Raw genomic sequence first — 18594 nt, 5'->3', positions numbered from 1 at the left:
GCAGGATGGCTGCTGCTTGGGCAGGAGGCCAATCCAGGTCTTTATACCTAAATGGTGAAAAGATCCAAGGTGGGACCCTGGATTAATGCTCTCCCTGCTGATTAATGGAAAATACATTGAAAATGGAGAGTTTAGGGAATGTCAAATGGGAGGCATTTCCAGGCAGCTGTTCAGTCCCGTTTCTGCATGCTCTGGACTGCAGGAGATTTCAGGGGCAGTTTATTCTCTCCCTGACTGCACTCTGTGCATAACCCAGGAGCCAAAATACCTCCTGAAACCCAAGAGGAGCATTCTTGATTTTTGAAATTAGATTTTTAGCCTGCAGATATATTCCCCTGCTCTAGTGAAGAGTGTCTCTGGAGATCTGCTGTGCTTCCAGAGCAGGAGTTTTTAACCTCCTTTTCCCTGTGCATTGCAGCAGGACAGGCCCCTCTCCTCCTGAAGGGTGTGAGTGTGGTGGGTGGCAGGATCACTTCAGTGCAGGAGAGAAGCAGCAGTGCATTTTGTAGGTGATGAATGCAGTGGGGTAAATCCAGTGGTGAATGTGGTTGGACAGGATGCAGTGCAGGGGCTGATGAGCATTTCCAGCCTGCTCAGAGCAAACTGCCAGGGAGAGGCTCCTGTGGAGGCCTGAGGGGCAGAAGGGACCCCCTTGTGTCCCAGGCATACATATATATATATATATATATATATATATATATATATATATATATATATATATATATATTATATATATACACACAAACTGTGTATCCACAGACAACAGAAACAGACACTTGGAAAGACTTATAAAGATATTGTAAAGTCCTTTTTTGCACCCCAGGAAAGATAAGGCAAAAGATGTCTGAAGGGAAATTAAATTTCAGGCAAGCTACCTATTAAAACTGAAAAAAACTAATAGGTATTCACTTCTGCATTTCAACTTAAATTGATGCTCACTGTGTACATCTTCTGAATATGTTTCTGCTGGAGGGCTTAATATGCTCAGTTATTTAATATGAATCTCTTCAGTGAGCAAAGAACACTCGCTCTGGCATCTTCTTTAAAGTATTACTGTTTATTTACCATGGTAGAAATTTCAGAATAAAGATTACCTGGTCTTCCATTTCTATTACATGCAGAGACATGTTTTTCTCTGATTATTTCATTTTATTATTGGAGGGGCTCAGTGTAAGTGAATTATAGAGCTATGCTGTGTTAATAGTTAGAGAAAGTTCAGCACCTTTTTAATAGCTGCTGAGGGAATCAACTTTCACCAGCGAGACTGTGGCTGTAGCTCTGCAGAAGCATAAGTATTCCCATCCCGAGGTGCCCTGACACCTTATCTCCTGTAATCTGTGTTAGTTATAGATAAAGAACATCATATTTCTTCAGGAGATTCCTTTTCCACTCAAGCAGCAAAAAGCAACAGTTATAAATTAGTAACTATTTAGATTTATAGCTTTTACATGCTGAGGCTCTGAACTATAAATCTCAGTATGGCTAAGTAAGAATGGTGTTTGTTTCCTCAGAATGAAGCAGTGTTCACATGCCTTCAGCAAGGGATGTCCAGCCCTTCCTGGCTGTTCAACAGGGGCTGCAGGGGCATTTATTGCTCTGTGCCCTGCAGGGTGAGCTGGCTCAGTGTTGGTGTTTGTGCCCTGCAGGGTGAGCTGGCTCAGTGTTGGTGCTGCTCTGTGCCCCTGTGAGCTGGGGTAAATATTCGTATTGCTCTGTGCGTGGTGGGGTGCAAAGCAGTGCCTGGAGAAACCGTCCTCGAGTCCTTCCCTGGATAAAGGGAAATACCTTTTCCTATACCTGGGGAGGGGCAGAAATGTCTGCAGGCAGAGCACCCAGCTCAGTGACTGCAGGGCAGGACAGCCCAGTGCCACCCAGAGCCAGCCAGTGCCAGCTCAGTGACTGCAGGGCAGGACAGCCCAGTGTCCCCCAGTGCCAGCTGGGCTGGCACAGCGCTGCCAGGTGCAGCCTCCCCAGGGGCTCCAGGCAGGGCAGGGTCTCAGAGGTGCTGCAGGGCAAGGCTGTGAGCAGCAGGTGCCAGGCAGGGCAGGGAGGACACTGAGCAGGGCAGTAGCAGCAGGTGCCAGGCAGGGGCAGGGACAGCTGCCCTGGGATGGATGCACTCTGTGTTCAGAGCATCCAAAGGCAGCCCTGCTAAACTCAGAGACTCAGAAGAAATTCCTGGAGCTTCTGAGGCTCCTTCTCAGTTAGTGGCTCTTACCAGGGGAAATTGCATTTGCCTTTGGTAAGCAGAGCTCATTAATCACGCTGCTTCAAAGGCTCAGTTATTAAAGCTGCCTTTGCTTTATGCAATAATTGTGGGGGTCACACTAATGGGTGCTGGGGAGGCAGGAGCTGTGGCTGCCTGGGGGAGCAGCTCTGGGCAGCTCCGCTCAGGTGTGAGCAGCAGCAGGCGGGTGCTGTGGCCTCCAGCAGCCCCAGGGAAATGGGATTGGTGCCTGAGCGCTGCAGCACCGCTGAGAGCAGGGCCTGACCCTGCTGCTGTGACTGCTGTGGGCGCTCACAGTGCTTGTGCTGCCCCTGCCTGCCGCTCTGCAGGGCCCATGGGAGCAGCAAAAGGTGGTGGGGAACCTGGGTGCTGCTGTGACATATCTGGGTGCAGAGCCCAGACCTGGGAAAAGGCACAGAACCTGGAAAGTTCATTGCAGACCTGAGCACTCAGTGCCTGAGCAGTGCATTCTGCACTGAGAGCCATGGTGTGCTCAAGGCTGACTCTACAGGCAGACATTCTCACCCCTGGATGAATTGCAATTTAAAAATATCTGAAGGGCTTTTGTGCTGAGGGAGGGAGGGGATTTTCTTTTCAAGTTACCTTTTTGTGAAATCCTCTTTCTCCCTTCCCTAAAGATCACATTGAGGATGGGGCAACCTTAGCAAAGCAGCTATCAAGTGACCAGGAGGGGTTTTTCTTTCTTTAAATATTGCTTTGAGTCTGAATAAAGTCTGTCTGTTTCTTTAAGTAAGAGGTAAAGGTCTTTTGGATGTGAATACTTTAGAGGAGAAAAATCTCAGCTTGTCCCCTTTAGCCCAAGAGGCAGTAGGAGCAGTCATCATCTTGGTTCCAATCCCCACTCTTGTCTTGCAGGAGTAAAATCAGGTCAGTCTCAGAGCTCAGAGTGGGAGCTATTTAAGTAATGAGAATTTAGCACCTGGGGGGCTTTGGGAGCCTTTATTGCACAAGAGCCAGCTGAAATCAAGAGCCTCTTGTTCTACAGGATGGTCCCAGCGTCACAGGCACAGCTCTGAAAGGCTCAGAGACCCTCCCAGAAAACTGAGGAGGGTGTGATCCCACACAGTGCTGGGGTGCACAGTGACTTACCCAGGACCTGAGACGGCCTCTGCTTCCCCTGGAGGCAGAGCCAGGGTGCTGTCAGGAGGGCAGGGGCCTCACAGGCTCTGGGGTTCTGGCCTTCTGCTGCCCTGGGAGCAGTCCTTGCCACAGCCGTGAGGAATTGAGGCTGAATGCAGGTGGTACCAATGAATTAATAGCAGAATATATATCTACTAAGTGGCCTTTGGTTTCCTTTTCTCCTAGGAAGCAGAGATCCTGAACACAGCTATTCTCACTGGGAAAACAGTGGCTGTCCCTGTCAAGGTGGTTTCTGTGGAGGATGATGGCACTGTGACAGATCTGGTGGACTCTGTGGAATGCAGATCTTCAGATGAAGACGTCATTAAGGTAGGATCAGGCTGCTCCATCCAGGGAGGCAGAGGCCCTGCAGAGCAGGGCTGTTCTCTAATGGAACGAGTCCTTTCATTTTCTGACTGCTCTGATGCTGGAACACCAAGATTTATTATTGCTGCTATTGCTGTGAGGCTCGCTCCAGTGGAGAAACAAACCAAACACAAAATCCCAATTTCCATCCTGCTCGTCAAGCACGTGGGGCTGGCTGGCACTGCCCACTGGGGAGCATTTCCAGGCTGGCACATTTCCCCTGTGCACTCCCCATTGGGGGGCATTTCCAGGCTGGCACATTTCTCCTGTGCACTCCCCATTGAGGGGCATTTCCAGGCTGGCACATTTCCCCTGTGCACTCCCCATTGGGGGGCATTTCCAGGCTGGCACATTTCCCCTGTGCACTCCCCATTGGGGGGCATTTCCAGGCTGGCACATTTCCCCTGTGCACTGCCCATTGGGGGGCATTTCCAGGCTGGCACATTTCTCCCTGGCTGTGGGTGCAGAGCCCTGGCAGTGCTGCTGCCCCGTGGTGTGGCTCAGGGCTGCTTTCAGCCACAGCTTTGGTGGCTCCCTGTCACAGAGCCAGTGACAGCTCAGGCACAGTAAGTGAAGAACAGAGCTGGCCAGAGGTGTACATGGTACATGGTTTGTCCTGAGCTCTCTCTTCTGGCAAAAAAAAAAAAAAATGCAATTTCTGTGTTCATTGGACTTGTTTTAAATAATTTCCTCATGGTAGTTTCTTATACATGAGATGAACCCCAGCAATTTCAAAGTTTGGTGTTTGTAATGCTTCCCTTTTAGAATCTTCTCAGTGCTCCTGTTTACCTGGTTACCCACCGTGTTGGTATTTCTGATTAAATGTGTCTTTCTGGCTGTATTATTAGGAACCTTTGGGGTTTGGGGGTTTTCCTCTTCTGTGAAGCCTTTTTGGATCTGGTAAATCTGCCAAATATAGCAAATTGTTGGACTTAAATTAGATTTGGAAACAGAAGGAAATTATTTGTCCTTATGTTGTGGGAGTTAATGGACCAAGTCCTTACTAACTCATCTTCTATTCCATTTTTTTGGTGAATAGGGAAAAAATATTTTAAAGCAAATACATCATTTGGAAGACATGTAAAACTCCAGCTTTGCTCTCTGGTGTTTTAGTGATTGCCTGTAGGGACATGGGTGTCCCGGTCAGTGCTGTGTATTCCCATCCCCACCACATGAACTGGGCTGTGGGTGACAGCCCTGGCATCAGGATCAGGGATCAGGACGTTCTGCTCCCCTCCTCAGCAGCACAGAGGGCTCTGCACAGCTGAATGAGGTGCCAGTTTAAAGTGAGCTCTTAATTGGAAATGTGTCTGGAGTTTGCAGTTTACCTGCTCTGGTTCAGAGCGAGCCTTGTTCACAGGCTCCTAATGAAGATAAAGATATATAATTACTGGCCAGCCTTCAGCATGCAGCAGTAATTAGAGTTCTGTTCTCTGGGCAGCAGAGTGGGGAATAGAAAATGGAAGGAAAACCTGCTTAAGATGCCCATTGAAAAATAAAGATTAAGATTACATTTCTTTGAGTCTTTAGTGTTGCTGTTTTTCAATGCAGCTGTCAAGTAGCATCTAACAGATTGATTATGTCTTCGTGGCTTAGCTTTTATTCCTGGTTTTTTGGTGTTGATTAATGATGAGGTTAAGCTCATTTTCCTTGCAGAATGAGGGTACCTCATTCTTCTCTTTGTTTCAGGGTCCACATTTATTACTCACTTCTTTCATCTGAAACTTCAAAGAACTTTAAAGAGCTGGTCCAAACTGCACTGACTCTTTTTGTGCCAAACTGCACCTACCTGAACCTGGTTGAATATGTCAGAGCAGAATTCAGTCCATTGAAACAATATTTTTGTTTACAAATGATTATCAGAAATTACTTGGTCCAGCCTGATAGAATGACCAGAAAATGGAGGTGTGTTACAGACTGTGTTTCACTAATGAGACACAGTTAAGGTGAGAATTTCAAAGTGCTGTCAGGTACTAACCATTTGTGGATAGTAAAACTTCTACTGAACTAATGGGAAAAAAAAGAGAGATTTTGAGCCAACTTTATTTTTGCTGAGTTTTTAGTAAAGAATGAACTCTCAAGATGGTTTTAATCAAGAATAAGAAGAGAAGAAAAATCAGCTTCTTTTAATCTTTCATTTTGAAAAGACATTTCTGTTTCCAAATGGCCATTTTTTCAGGGCTCAACAAAGCCTGGAAGTTTCCAAAGCAACACTTTCCAGTGCTCTGGGTTTTCAGTTTGAGTTAATTGAAAATCTGCATTTGGTTAGCCTGAAACGAAAAGTGCTTTTTGTTCATTTTGTTTGATCAGACACCTGAAAGTTGCCAGAAGTCACCCGGTGCTGGGGCCAGCCCTGGGAACAGGATTCAGTTCCTGTTCCCCTTTTTGTGCTGTACTGTGCATTTCCTAGAGGGCTCCTTTTGAATTCAGTCACCCAAAGCTGTGTGCCTTTCCTCCAGAACCCCTGCAGCTGATGGATGGATTGATTGATTGATTGATGATGGATTGATTGATGATGGATTTCCTCCTGCAGCTGTGGCAGGGCTGCCTGTGGGGCTGGGCTGTGCCTGGATGGCAGGAGCTGCTGGGCTCAGGGACTGGAAGGGGTTGGTGTTGCTGCTGGCACCCCTGGCACAGCCTGGGCACTGCCCCAGAGCCCTGCAGGGTGCCCAGAGCTTCTCTCTGGGAATTCCCTTCCACAGAATCACTGAAACACAGAATCACACAGAATCACACAGAATCACACAGAATCACACAGAATCACACAGAATCACACAGAATCCCAGAATCCCAGAATCACTGGGTTGGAAGAGACCTTCAAGATCATCGAGTCCAATCCAGCCCCAACCCCTCAGCTAAGCCCTGGCACTGAGTGCCACATCCAGGCTTTGTTAAACACACCAGGGATGGTGACTCCACCACCTCCCCGGGCAGAACATTCCAGTTCTTTATCACCCTTTAAACACCTTTTCCTGTACCCAAGCTGTATTCCTCTCCTTTGGCCAGCTTCCCCAGAGCTCTGCAGCCCTTGTGGGGCTTGCCTGGCGCTGTGCTTGTCCTCTGGTGTCCCTGGTGTCCCTGGTCCCCAGGATGCTGCAGAGCTGGGCACTCACTTCTGGTCCAGGGAAGGGTTGGCGGCTGCTCTGCTCTGACACTTGGGAGTGTATTAGAGGGGAGAGCAGCACACTTGGCAATTTGTAAAATATTACTGCAGGCTAATAAATCTTTCACTGACACTTAGTGTGGCTTTATCAGTGGCAAAATAACATCTTTTAAGCATGTGACAGACTTTACAGAAGCTGAAGTGTCAGAGCATGTGAAGTAGCCTGAAGCAGACAGTGTTTTAAAGCATGAAACTTTTAACAGCTGTTCCTTTTCTCCCTTACACTGGTGCACTTCAGGGAGAAGTTGAGTTCTTCTAAAGTCACTGGTGTGACAGAGTAAGAGATCAAAGGGAGCAGAGAATGGAGTGGGGGATGCTCTCTGCTCCTGGCTCAGCCTGGCAGCTGCAGGGCTGCAGATCTGAGCTCCTGGGTGTCCAGAGTGCTCCTGGGTGTCCAGAGTGCTCCTGGGTGTCCCTGGGTCACTGAGTCCCACTGTGTCCAGCTGGAGAGGGCCAAGGGTGAGCTCCTGTGGGGGCACTGACACACAGAACCCTCCAGGCAGGGCCAGTGCTCACCCCAGTGCTCCAGGATCAGTGCAGGGATCAGAGAGGGATCATCCTGCCCAGGAGCAGGGCACAGTGCAGAGCCAGCAGGAACAAGCCCTGGTTTGAGAAGCAGTGATCTGTCACACTGCCTAACCAGGATGTGCAATATTTTATATACATAATATATAACATAGCTGATGAATCTGCGCCTTGGGAGATCTTCACTGAAGATCCAGGTTGTGTCAGGATTTTCTGTAATATAAAGGGTTTCTCCCATCAGCTGAACTGCCTTATTCCAGCCCCAAAAAATTTTGATCCATCTTGGAAACAGTCTTAAGTCAGCAAATGTATGTTTTTATTTTCTGCAATGTCCAAACATTTCATTTTGATAGAAAATGATGAAATCATGTCCTGTCATTTCAACTCAGTTTCAGTATTCCTGACATCAGAATCCATCTGACCTTTTCACCTTAGGATGGAGCAGCTTTAAAAATTAAAATGCTTTTTGTGCTCTGCTCTAGCAATACAGGACACAGTCAGAAAAATGCACTGTCAAAACTAAGAGTTGTAATAATAACTGTAGAGTTCAGTTCATGTGCTGCTGGTGTTGGTTATGAAGGGAGAAGGCACAATTTTAATCTCTCTCTGGTATGAAAAACAGACGTGGCAAAGATGAATTCTGAATGTGGAACCAATACAACAGGCTGGCACCTCCCAGGAATTGTCTGGAACTCACCTAAAGCTGTTGGAGTTACTGGATTTGTCTCTTTCATATTCTGCCAATTCATCATTCTGATGGGAGTCTTGGGAAGTAACGAGGTTTCTGTGGTGTTATTTGCCTTTTGTAATCATCCATGCTGAAAGCCCCAGTGGGGCTGCCACAGTCACTGCTGCCTGCACCTCCTTTGTGTTTTTGAAAGGCTAGAAGCTTATAAGATAAAAAACTTCTCTGTAATGGAAAAAAAACCCAAATAATTTCTGAGTTGAGGCTTCTTCAGAATTCTCCAGAAGATACCCAGGAATCTGGGGTTTTGTGCTTCATGGGAAAAATATGTGTGGAAGGGATTGGTGTCGCTAAAATAAAAATACATGTGACATCTTTACAAGTAGAAATACATGTGACATCTTTACAACTAGAAATACATGTGACAAGATCTTTTAAGCTGATTCAAACATGCCCAAATGCAAGGACTGTGTCAGTATTTGCTGAGGGTGAGGCTCATCTGGAGTTAGAGAGAAATGCTGGTCAGAGTGGGGTGTCCTGAACATCAGCTGTGGAATCCTTGCAGGTTCCCAGGGCTCTCAGAGGCAGCTGGAGGAACAGGGGGTGACTCTGGACATTGATCTGTGCAGGAGCAGGGGAGGCTGGGTGAGTAAGGAAGGCTGGGGCGTAATGAACCTGAATTTTTAATGCTGTCCTGCTCTGCCTTTGCTCTAATGAAGGAAGGAATCGTGCTCTAATGGCTAAAGCTGGGATGGGATTTAGGCATTGCAGGTTCCAATGAAGGAAGGAATCGTGCTCTAATGGCTAAAGCTGGGATGGATTTTTGGCATTGCAGGTTCCAATGAAGGAAGGAATCGTGCTCTAATGGCTAAAGCTGGGATGGATTTTTGGCATTGCAGGTTCCAATGAAGGAAGGAATCGTGCTCTAATGGCTAAAGCTGGGATGGGATTTAGGCATTGCAGGTTCCAATAAGGGCTCAGCCTGCACACAGCCTGTGACACTCGATTTTCATTTCTCCCTAATGAGAGTGCACACCTTTGGATATCCTGGGTGATTTCTGAGGTGCTGCAGTGACAGTGTGGGCTCTGGCATTCAGCTGGGCCAGGCTGGGCCATTGTGGGCCTGGTTTACCTGATCTGCCTCAGCAGACACACAAAAGGTGTCACGGGGCTGAATTATCCTGGCAGACAAAGAGCATTAGTGCTAAATTCCCCAAGAGTGCTTTGGGATGTAAAATGTAATGCATGAGCATCCTCATTAGGGCTGTTAATAACATCCATAACCCTAACTAGGACAGAGCACAGGCTCTCCAGAAATCATTCCTGTTCAATTGCACTTAATCACAGCCCATACCAAATTCTGTCATGATAGAACATCGGTGGCTGAGTAAGGAAGGATTTAGAAATATTTTCAGATTTCTTATGTAACAGATTCTGTGCAGGTCAGTTGACTGGAGGATTCTTCTCTTTTATTCACTGTCTGGACCATTTTGCATTTCTTTTAGATGGCGACTTTGGTTACCCATGGACTTTTTCTCTTTGCAGTTATATAAAAAATTCTGCAGTACTTAAGGATTTCAAGAGAAAAGAAAGTAAAGCAGTGAAACACATGTGAAAAGTGCTGGAGGTGCCAGAACACCAGGAGCTCCCTGGGTGCAGTTTATCAGCAGAGATGATTGTGTGTAGCTCTCACTGTGCTTTACCTGTGTCTGGCTCTGCTCTCTGGGCTTCGTTTCTTTGTAGGACACACCAGAGCCCTGATGGTTTCCCCATCAGGTGCCCACAGAAATGCTGGACGGCTCTCCTGTTTCAGCCTGGGTTTGCAGCATCCTGTTGAACTGGTTATTGGATGACAAGCCTGATTTCTGAATCAATTTAGGCATTCAAATCCAATTAATTTAATTGCAAATTAGAAACCTAAGCACCTACAAAAAGTGGCTTTAATGGCTCTTCAATTTTAACTAAAATTATAACTGTGTATTTAGAGCAGGTGGATATTATAAAAAGCTGATATTTCCTCCCAACTTAAATAATCTGTTCCTTATAATAACTATTAAAATAATGTGATTATTTGCAAGCAGGTAATTATTTTGTAGCTGTAAAGGGGTTTTGTTTGAGTAAATTTAGGGCATCTTCTTTAGACTTGGGGATTTGAGTGCTCTCAGCAATTTCTTGGAGCGTTTGTGAGAGTGTGAAAAGCTGCTGTAGTGTTTGAGACTTTGTGCAGACCTGGAGCTGATACAGAATGGGATCTGTGAATGTGACGTTCCATTACATGCTCCATTTCATTGCACTGAGAGGCTGAGAGGGAGAATGAAACTTCAGTGATGAAGGGAATATCATTGGCCCTGCTGAGGAGGCTTCTAGAGCACAGTGCATGGGACTAAATGATATTTTATGCATTGTCTGTGAGCATTACACTAATTGCACTTGGCTGTCAGTAAAAGAAGAAGTCAGTCTCACACGCACCCACACACACAACTCTGTTAATGACTGGATCTCATTTCTGCCCCTGCAATCCCAGTGTAACCCGGTGTGGTTAATGGGATTGCTGTGCCCATTATGGGATGAGGAGAGGAGGAGTTCCTGCCTCACTGTGTGTTTGTGTCTGAGCAGGGCTGTGCTGGCACTGCCCCAGTGAGAGCACAGAGCAGCCGCAGCCGACTGCACTCGTTCCCTGCCACAGCCACGCCTGCCCCTGTTCCTTCAGAGCTCCTCACGCTTGTGATGATGCTGAGCTGGGTTCCAGCCTCGTAACAAACCTTGAAAGGCAGTGTTTGCCCAGGGCTCAGAACCCGTCCCGGGGTTTCACAGGGGCTGCAGAGGAGCAGCACAGCCCCTCTGGCGGGGCAGTGTCTGTGCCCTGCTGATTTCTGAAGACACCTTGACAAGCAGCTCTGCAAATGGTGCCCTTTGTTCCAGGTTAAACAATGCGTGTGTCTGATCTCATCTGCAGGTCCCTGAGCAGATTGGGCTGGGCACATTCCCTGGTCCTCCTTTCTCTGAGCTGGGTGCAGGTGTGATTAACAACCTCATCCTGGGCCCTGCAGCTCCTGAGCTGACAGCTTCCATCTGATCTCCAGCACGGCTCAGCACTGACAAGGTTTCCTTTGCAGGCTGCTCGGTTGTTTGGTTGCTGTTGAGTGGATAGAATGAGACACTGAATATCATAAGGTGTGCTCAGCACAGGAAAAGTGCAGGAAAGACATTTCTGGGGAAGAAGAAGGAATGGGGTGGCCCCAGAATGTGGTTGCTGAGGGAGGACTGCCTTCCTGAGCAGCACAGGCAGCAGTGAGGGGAGAACCTCTCCGTGCTGGGTGGCAGTGTGTCTGGAGCCAGTCCCAGTCTGCCAGTGTGTGCTGGCAGGCCTGTGGGCACTGCGGGCTGCCCTGAGCCCTGGTGATTTTAACCCCAGAGACACAATGAGGCCACCCCTGCGCCAGGCTTTCCTAGAGCTGGGCTTCCCTGAGCCCGGCCTGGCCCTGTGGTCAGAGCTGCCCTGCGGGGACCTGGAGCAGCTCCTGCGGCTCCTCTGCCCTCACAGCAGGGCCAGACTGGGCAGCGTCTCTGAGGTGCAGCTCTGACACGTTCCGTGCTCCTGAAGGAAGAAAACAAGGAAAAAGCTCGCTGAAAACAACCTGACTGTGTCTATGGGTGTCGTGGCAGAACAGAGGCCGGCTGAAGGGGGATTTATCTGGCACAGATATCAAATGAGTGCCAGCCTCCCGTGGAACAGACCCAGCACCAGGATCTCCCACTGAGGAATTCTCTGCTCCACTAAAACCTACCTAGCCTGGGGCTCCTGGGGCTTTCATCAGGCCTTCATTTCTTACAGGCAGATTTTACCCTTTCCCGTGCAATGTAGCCTGAAATACAGAAAAGAGCAGTTCCCAATTAAACTCCTGCCTAAATCCATTATAGCTTCTGAAGCCATTGAGACAGGGAGATGAAAAGAACCTTAATGATCCCAATATGTAAATAGAGATGTAAAAGTTTGTTTGGAGGAATGAAGGTTGGAGGCCAGCTAGGAAACCAAACATAAAGGCTCTTGGTAGAAATTGAATCACTGCATTAGTTATCATGGATTTTCATAAAAATAAAGTAATAATGCACATCCAGGTTTCAGTTGGTAAATATGAAGTGACAGCCTCTGAGTAAGGCACTGAAATTACATTATAGACCTAAAAAAGAATAATAAAGGAAATTGAGAAAGCATAAGAGGGAGTTGTAATAGAATTGGGCATTGGTATAAATAAAAATCATGAAAGGGAGATTGATTTAGTGAATGATGAAACTCAGGAACTTGAGGTGTTAAAAAGATCATCTGCTCATGTGACAAAGAATGCCTAAGGCTGCACAACTTTTAGCTGAAACAGCCAGATTTGCTTAAGGTAGATAAACTTTGAAATTGTGTGAAGAATTATGTACTGCCAGGGAGCTTGCTTCTGCAGGACACAGTTGCTGTATTAAGAAAATTACCTTTGCTCATCAATTTAGTCAGAAGTTTTACAAGGAGTTGTGGGAATAGGAGCTGCTGTTTCCAAAGAGCCTCCGCAGGGACATTCCATGGCAGGCAGCAGAGGGGACCTGCAGGAAGCCCTGGTGGTGGGATGGTGTCCAGGCTGTTCTCTGGTGGTGAATGGTGTCCAGGCTGTTCTCTGGTGTGAATGGTGTCCAGGCTGTTCTCTGGTGGTGAATGGGTGTCCAGGCTGTTCTCTGGTGGTGGGATGGTGTCCAGGCTGTTCTCTGGTGTGAATGGTGTCCAGGCTGTTCTCTGGTGTGAATGGTGTCCAGGCTGTTCTCTGGTGGTGTGAATGGTGTCCAGGCTGTTCTCTGGTGTGAATGGTGTCCAGGCTGTTCTCTGGTGGTGAATGGTGTCCAGGCTGTTCTCTGGTGTGAATGGTGTCCAGGCTGTTCTCTGGTGTGAATGGTGTCCAGGCTGTTCTCTGGTGGTTCTGTGTCCTGCAGGAAGCCCTGGTGCACATCCATACACAGAGCGGGGGGGTGAGACAGCAGAGAGGAGTCCAGGGAGGAACTCTGCACATCCTGTAATCAGCTTTTCTCTTCTTTCCATGCTGGGGATCACCTCTGCTTCTGAAAAAAAAAAAAATCTGAATAATCTTAGTGAGTCCAGAGCATCCTCCTGAGGCACGCAGCCCTCGTTCAGCCCTGGGGATTGACCAGCCATGAGACTTTGTTATTGCCATCATCAGTTCCCAGAGCAAGCAGGGTGTGTGTGTCAGCACAACGTGCACTTTGTGCTCAGATGGAGCCCCTTTAGAGGCTGCCTGTTCTTTGCTCTTGCTTGTTTGGAGATAGTTCAGGTAGCAAGCTTCAGGACTCAGCTCAATTTCCAGTAAATAGATCCGTGCTATGAGTGCTTGTCAGGATGGAAGGAGTGTGAAAGCATTTGAGAGATCAAAGCAGCATGACTCCCATCAGAGTCAATGGGAACAAGCAGCTAAAATCTTACAAAATGCTTTCAAATTATCCTCCACCTTCAATTCCCTAGCCTCCCTGAAACCAGCTCCTGAAATATTTTATTGAAAGTGTTCTCTTGTCATTTCCCTGCAATAAAAGGAGGCTTGGAGGAGCTGTGGGCTCAGGCTGGCAGAGATCCTGTGCCTGCCCTGCTGTGCCCCCCTGGGCTGCCCGGGGAGCTGGGCACAGCTGGGCTCTGTTACCTGGTTTGGGAGAAAAGCTCATGTTGCTGTGCTCTGCAGGGACCTTGGGTGTGTTCTGGGAGCTCTCTGGTGCCAGAGCCAAGCCCCAGGGCTGTGCCCGGGCTGTTCCTTGCTCTGGCAGGCCTGGCACTGCCCCTTTGGGCGCATTTCTATAGGGAGAGCTCCTGCAGCATCTCCCAGCACACTGAGCCTCGTGCAGGAACTGCAGAGCCCCTCAGAGCCCGCCCTGTGACATGAGCAGCCCTGAATAAAACATGGATGAATAAACAGAGCACAAAAACACCTTCTGTGAGGTCAAATGGCAGAGATGGAATAGAAACTGCATCTCTGCAGTCCTCACCTGGACTTCCACCCATTCCACAAGTGTGGGCTGGTTATGTTTTTCTGGGCTATGTGAGAGGAGATGTTTCTGGCCTGGCTTTCCTATTTATGCTAAAGGTAGCTGTTTTCATTGTTTGATTGATTACTCTCCAAGGTCACAGTAGTGAGACTTCATTTCTCACCCCAGATAGCACTCCCAGCTAACATTGCCCAGCACTCTGTGGCCATGGGAGAGCTTTGTAAACAGTTAATTCCTTCACTCCCACAATGAGGATAATGCTGGCTGTGCTATAGAAATGGGTGTTTCGATGAAAAATGCACACAGGGACACTCAGTTGTGTCATGAGCACTGAGCCCTCACTCTGATGTGCTTTACAAAGTGTTGCAGGAGGTTGTTTTGCAAAATGCTGAAGTGCTGTTAGATAATGGGAGTAGTTCAAATATAAAATGTTCATCAGCAGCACCATTGTTGTTATTATTTTACCTGACTGTGCAAAGAAAGACACAGAAATGAAACTATTGATCCATAGTGATTGCACTGTCCTTAACCAGGCATTTGTTTAGCTGTTTGAGGAAAGCAGGATGCCTTTTCTTCCATTTTATTAATACCTTTTTTCCTTGAATCTTCTTGATTTAATGCAGTGTGATCAATTTTCAGGCAGTGGTTTGTCTTGTACGGTCAGGATGCTTCACAACTAATGCTATAAATACAGGTGGGAACAATATCTTCAGCATTCCTCACATCTAAGAAGGGAAGAAGGAAGTTTGAATAATATTTGCTTTGTGCACTGCACACTTATTTACCTGCATGCCGGCACCATGAATTACTGAACTTTGTGCCCAGATGTGGTCAGGAGGGTGCTGAGCACTCTCTGCTCTGTCCCCTCTGGAAGCTCAGGGGCTGGGAGGGGAGGATGCCACAGGGCTGAGCTCTGCTGCCTCTGGTACTGTGCAAAGCACATCTCCCACTGCAACAGGGCCTTTTGCCTTTGTCATCAATATTGAATCTGAGCAACAAAGATGAAATACTTGTGATACTTGTGTCCCTTTTTACCCAGAAAAACTCCATTTCTTGTAGATGGCATGCAAGGACTAGACAGGAAAAGTTGTGATCCCTTATCTCACCATAAGGTGCAAAAATCACTGGAATTTTCCAACTGAAAAGAGCATGAAAAAGAGATTAAAAGAGCATCACTTCCAGCTATGGAAAACATTCTCGAAAGTCATTTGTGTGAGCAGTTTGAAATGTTACTGCAGTTGTTAATTATCATCTCAGCCCTCAGTGGTCCCCAGAGTTTCCAGTCGGATCCTGTCTAGTTCAAATCCTTTTCTGCTCTGATGTCACCAGGCCAATCTTCCCCATCCTGCATTTAATTGTTTCTATCCAGCTTTGTACTTCGCCCTTACCTTTCTTCAATCTCATCTATTTATTTCAGATAGTTTTCCTCACTACAAAGATCATTTTGAATTCTAGGCTTGTTCTCCAGAGAACTTCTAACCCCTCCCAGCTTGGCATCATCTGCAAATTTAATGAAATTAATTAAATGAAAATTAAATGAAAGGCTCGCATTGACTTCAAGGGGCACTGGAGTGAACCCAGCCTGTCTTACATCTTTCACAAGTGGTTCAAGTGAAATACACTTATTGCTTCACAGGCCGTTTCTGTAAGGGAGGAAGACGGATGCATGTTGAATAATTCAGGGTTCTCGTTGCTGACTGAGAGAGATTTAACTAATTTGTCAAAATAATGACCCCTGTTCACGGCAGGGAGCAAGTGCCTTTGGATGATGGCTGTCCCCAGAGAGGGGCTGGAGCAGCCTGGCTCAGCTCAGCCCTCGGCATCAGGGCATGGGAAGGGCAGGGCAGGCACAGGTGTGCAGGGACGGGGGCTGTGCCAGCTGAGAGCAGAGCTGCTGCCAGGGCAGCCAGGCTGCACACGGGGTGGCGCTGAGCCCCAGCCTGGTGAGGACCCTGTGGCACAGCTCGGTGCCCAGAGCCTTGCCTGCTCTCAGGGCACCCCGAGAGGGAGGGAGGGCAGCTGGTTTTGGTGGCTCAGGGGAGCACAGGAATGCCCTCCCTGCTCGGTGTCCCCTCCCTGCTCACTGTGGTTCAGGGTCTCTCTCCCACTCCCAACTCTGGAGTCCCCTGCACAGCCAGGGAGGGTTGGGAGCATCCCCTGGCTCTGCAGCCCATCCGTGCTGCCTGGTGGCAGCTTTCATCTGCCACTTGTGTATTGTGGCTGCTGCTGGAGCACAGCCCTGCTTATTTATGCTTCTCTGCAAGTGATTCTTGGCTTGAAAAGGCGTAGGACTCTTTCAGAAATTTTTCATGCTTTGCTGTTGCGTTATTTTCCCCCTGTCACTTCAAAGTGTTGGCCAACTTTCCAGAGCCTGCCGTGTGTGCATGAGTATATGTATATTGCAACAGACTTTTCCTTTTTTTCCTAAGTTGTGATGTTGGATATCTGAACACTTGCCAAAGGAGTAGAACCAGACTTTTCCTGGGCAAACTCTGTGGCATAAAGAGGACAGGATCCTTAACTCTTTGAAGTCCTCCTGTTACCAAGATGGAAATCTCTTTGTCCTTTAGCTCTGAAGTGTGCCGTTGCTGAGATAGTTCATCTCCTTTAGGCTGTGCTGAAGTGGCTGAAGGGCAGTGCCCTTGCTGGGGTGGTGTCTGAGTCCCACAGGGGATGCCAGCAGTGTTTGGCCATTGTTCTGTCCCACAGGGGATGCCAGCAGTGTTTGGGCATTGTTCTGTTCATGCCAGCAGTGTTTGGGCACAGTTCTGTCCCACAGGGGATGCCAGCAGTGTTTGGCCATTGTTCTGCTCATGCCAGCAGTGTTTGGCCATTGTTCCGTTGGTGCCAGCTCAGAGAGCCCAGCTCAGGCTGGTGCCTGCAGCTCTGGGCTCTGGGCACTGCAGTTCAGACTCCTCCTCTCCTTTCATCCTGGCATTCTCTTTCTCTGCAGGGGCTTTCCAGTCACTTTCCTGTGCAGCTCTCATCTGCTTTAAGCCTGTGGAAGTCTGCTCTTGTGCCTGGCTTGGGTCACATCAGTCCCCAGTGCTGTCCCTAATTAAAACTGATGAATGACCCAGTAGTGTTTGCACAGAAGTTAAAATCTCAGGATGTTCCTGTTTGAGGCTGTGTGGGATAGGATCAAGGCTTTCCAGAGCCAGAGGGATGTAACCCCTGCTGGCTGGGATTTGGCTCTCCTAAAGGCTGGATCCTGGAGCCTGCAGTGCAGTTACTGGTGCAGGGCTGGGGCCGTGCCCTGCCCGTGCTGTGTGTCCTGCCATGGCACAGAGGTGCCCAGCCTGGTGACTCTGCCCATGCTCTGGTGTCTGCAGGGAGATGTGCAGCTGGATTATGAGGGCACAGCTCCCAGCTCTGAGCTCCCAGTGCTCAGCTGGCTCCGTGTGCTGTAAATCCCCCAGATCTCTCAGCCTGGGCACCCCTGTGCCCACAGCCAGCCCAGGTGCCAGGCTCTGTGTACCAATTACCTTCCTGTCCTCACTGGAGTGTTGGGAGGGCCTGGCAGGGCCACATCTCCAGCTGCTCCTGTCCCAGCTGTGCCCGCCCTGGTGTGCAGCCCTGCAGGGCCGGGCCAGGCTCTGCCGTCCCTCTGCAAAGGGTGGAATGCTGTTCTGAGCCCTGCCTGGCCACCTGTTGCTGCAGCACGGGCTGCATGATCAGAACTGACAATCCCTGTCTAGAGATTTCTTGGGAGCTGGAAAAATGAGAATGTTGTCAAAAAAATACCAACGCTTCCAGTCTGCAATGCAGTGATGGAGATGAGAGATGAGTGAATGCAAGGAGGCAGGGGATATATCAGCCCAGTGCTTTTTTCTGACTAATTTAGGAGTCCAGAATGGTCTGGAAGAATTTACATTTCTCTTACAGCCTTAAAGAAAAGGCATTTTAAGGCAGTTTCTGTATTTCTTTTTCTTTACAAAGAAATCCAACAGCTGTTGGTTTGTTGGGCCAAAGTTTAATAGCAGTCATGCATAAAACTACAGTAAGGGTGGTAATTTCTTTTTTCATCAGTTCATGATAAAGAATTTTTATATTTTATTTGGAAGCAATTTTCCGTAAAGTTATGAAAACCTTTAAAGGAGGATCTTATTTTTTTCTAACAGAGCAAACTAAATTTGACTGGGGATGAGCACAGGGTGTGTGGAGGAGCTGCAGTCCTTGGGGAGGAGCAGAGGAGCTTCAATCCACACTGCTCAGCACGAGGTGCTGGCCTCAGCCCCTGGAAAGCAGTGCCTGTGTCAGGGTGTTTGTGCTCCCAGGTGGGGCAGAGAGCCCTGCCCGGGCACAGCTGTCACACCTGGGCACAGGAATGGGCAGGAATGGCTCAGGAAAGGGAAAAACAGGAGCTCTGCACCAAGAGAGGCTCGTTAATGTAATTGTGTGGTGTGTGATGGCAGTGCCAGCAGGGCAGGCACTCAGAGCAGGGCATGGGGTGTGTGTGCAGGT

At 48.2% G+C, this 18594-nt stretch overlaps 1 protein-coding gene across 1 annotated transcript in view; it reads left to right on the top strand.

Annotated features, from left to right (window-relative positions):
* Positions 1-18594, top strand: part of LOC131565763 (transmembrane protein 132D-like) — a 181432-nt gene that overhangs the window by 147125 nt on the left and 15713 nt on the right. The window contains exon 5 of the mRNA XM_058816822.1: positions 3554-3697. Within this exon, the coding sequence (XP_058672805.1) occupies positions 3554-3697 (144 nt within the window). The remainder of the gene's footprint in view (positions 1-3553; positions 3698-18594) is intronic.

This window comes from Ammospiza caudacuta, chromosome 18 (genome assembly GCF_027887145.1).
Source record: "Ammospiza caudacuta isolate bAmmCau1 chromosome 18, bAmmCau1.pri, whole genome shotgun sequence".
Classification (NCBI taxonomy): Eukaryota; Metazoa; Chordata; class Aves; order Passeriformes; family Passerellidae; genus Ammospiza; species Ammospiza caudacuta.
This window is presented reverse-complemented; position numbering and strand designations above follow the sequence as displayed.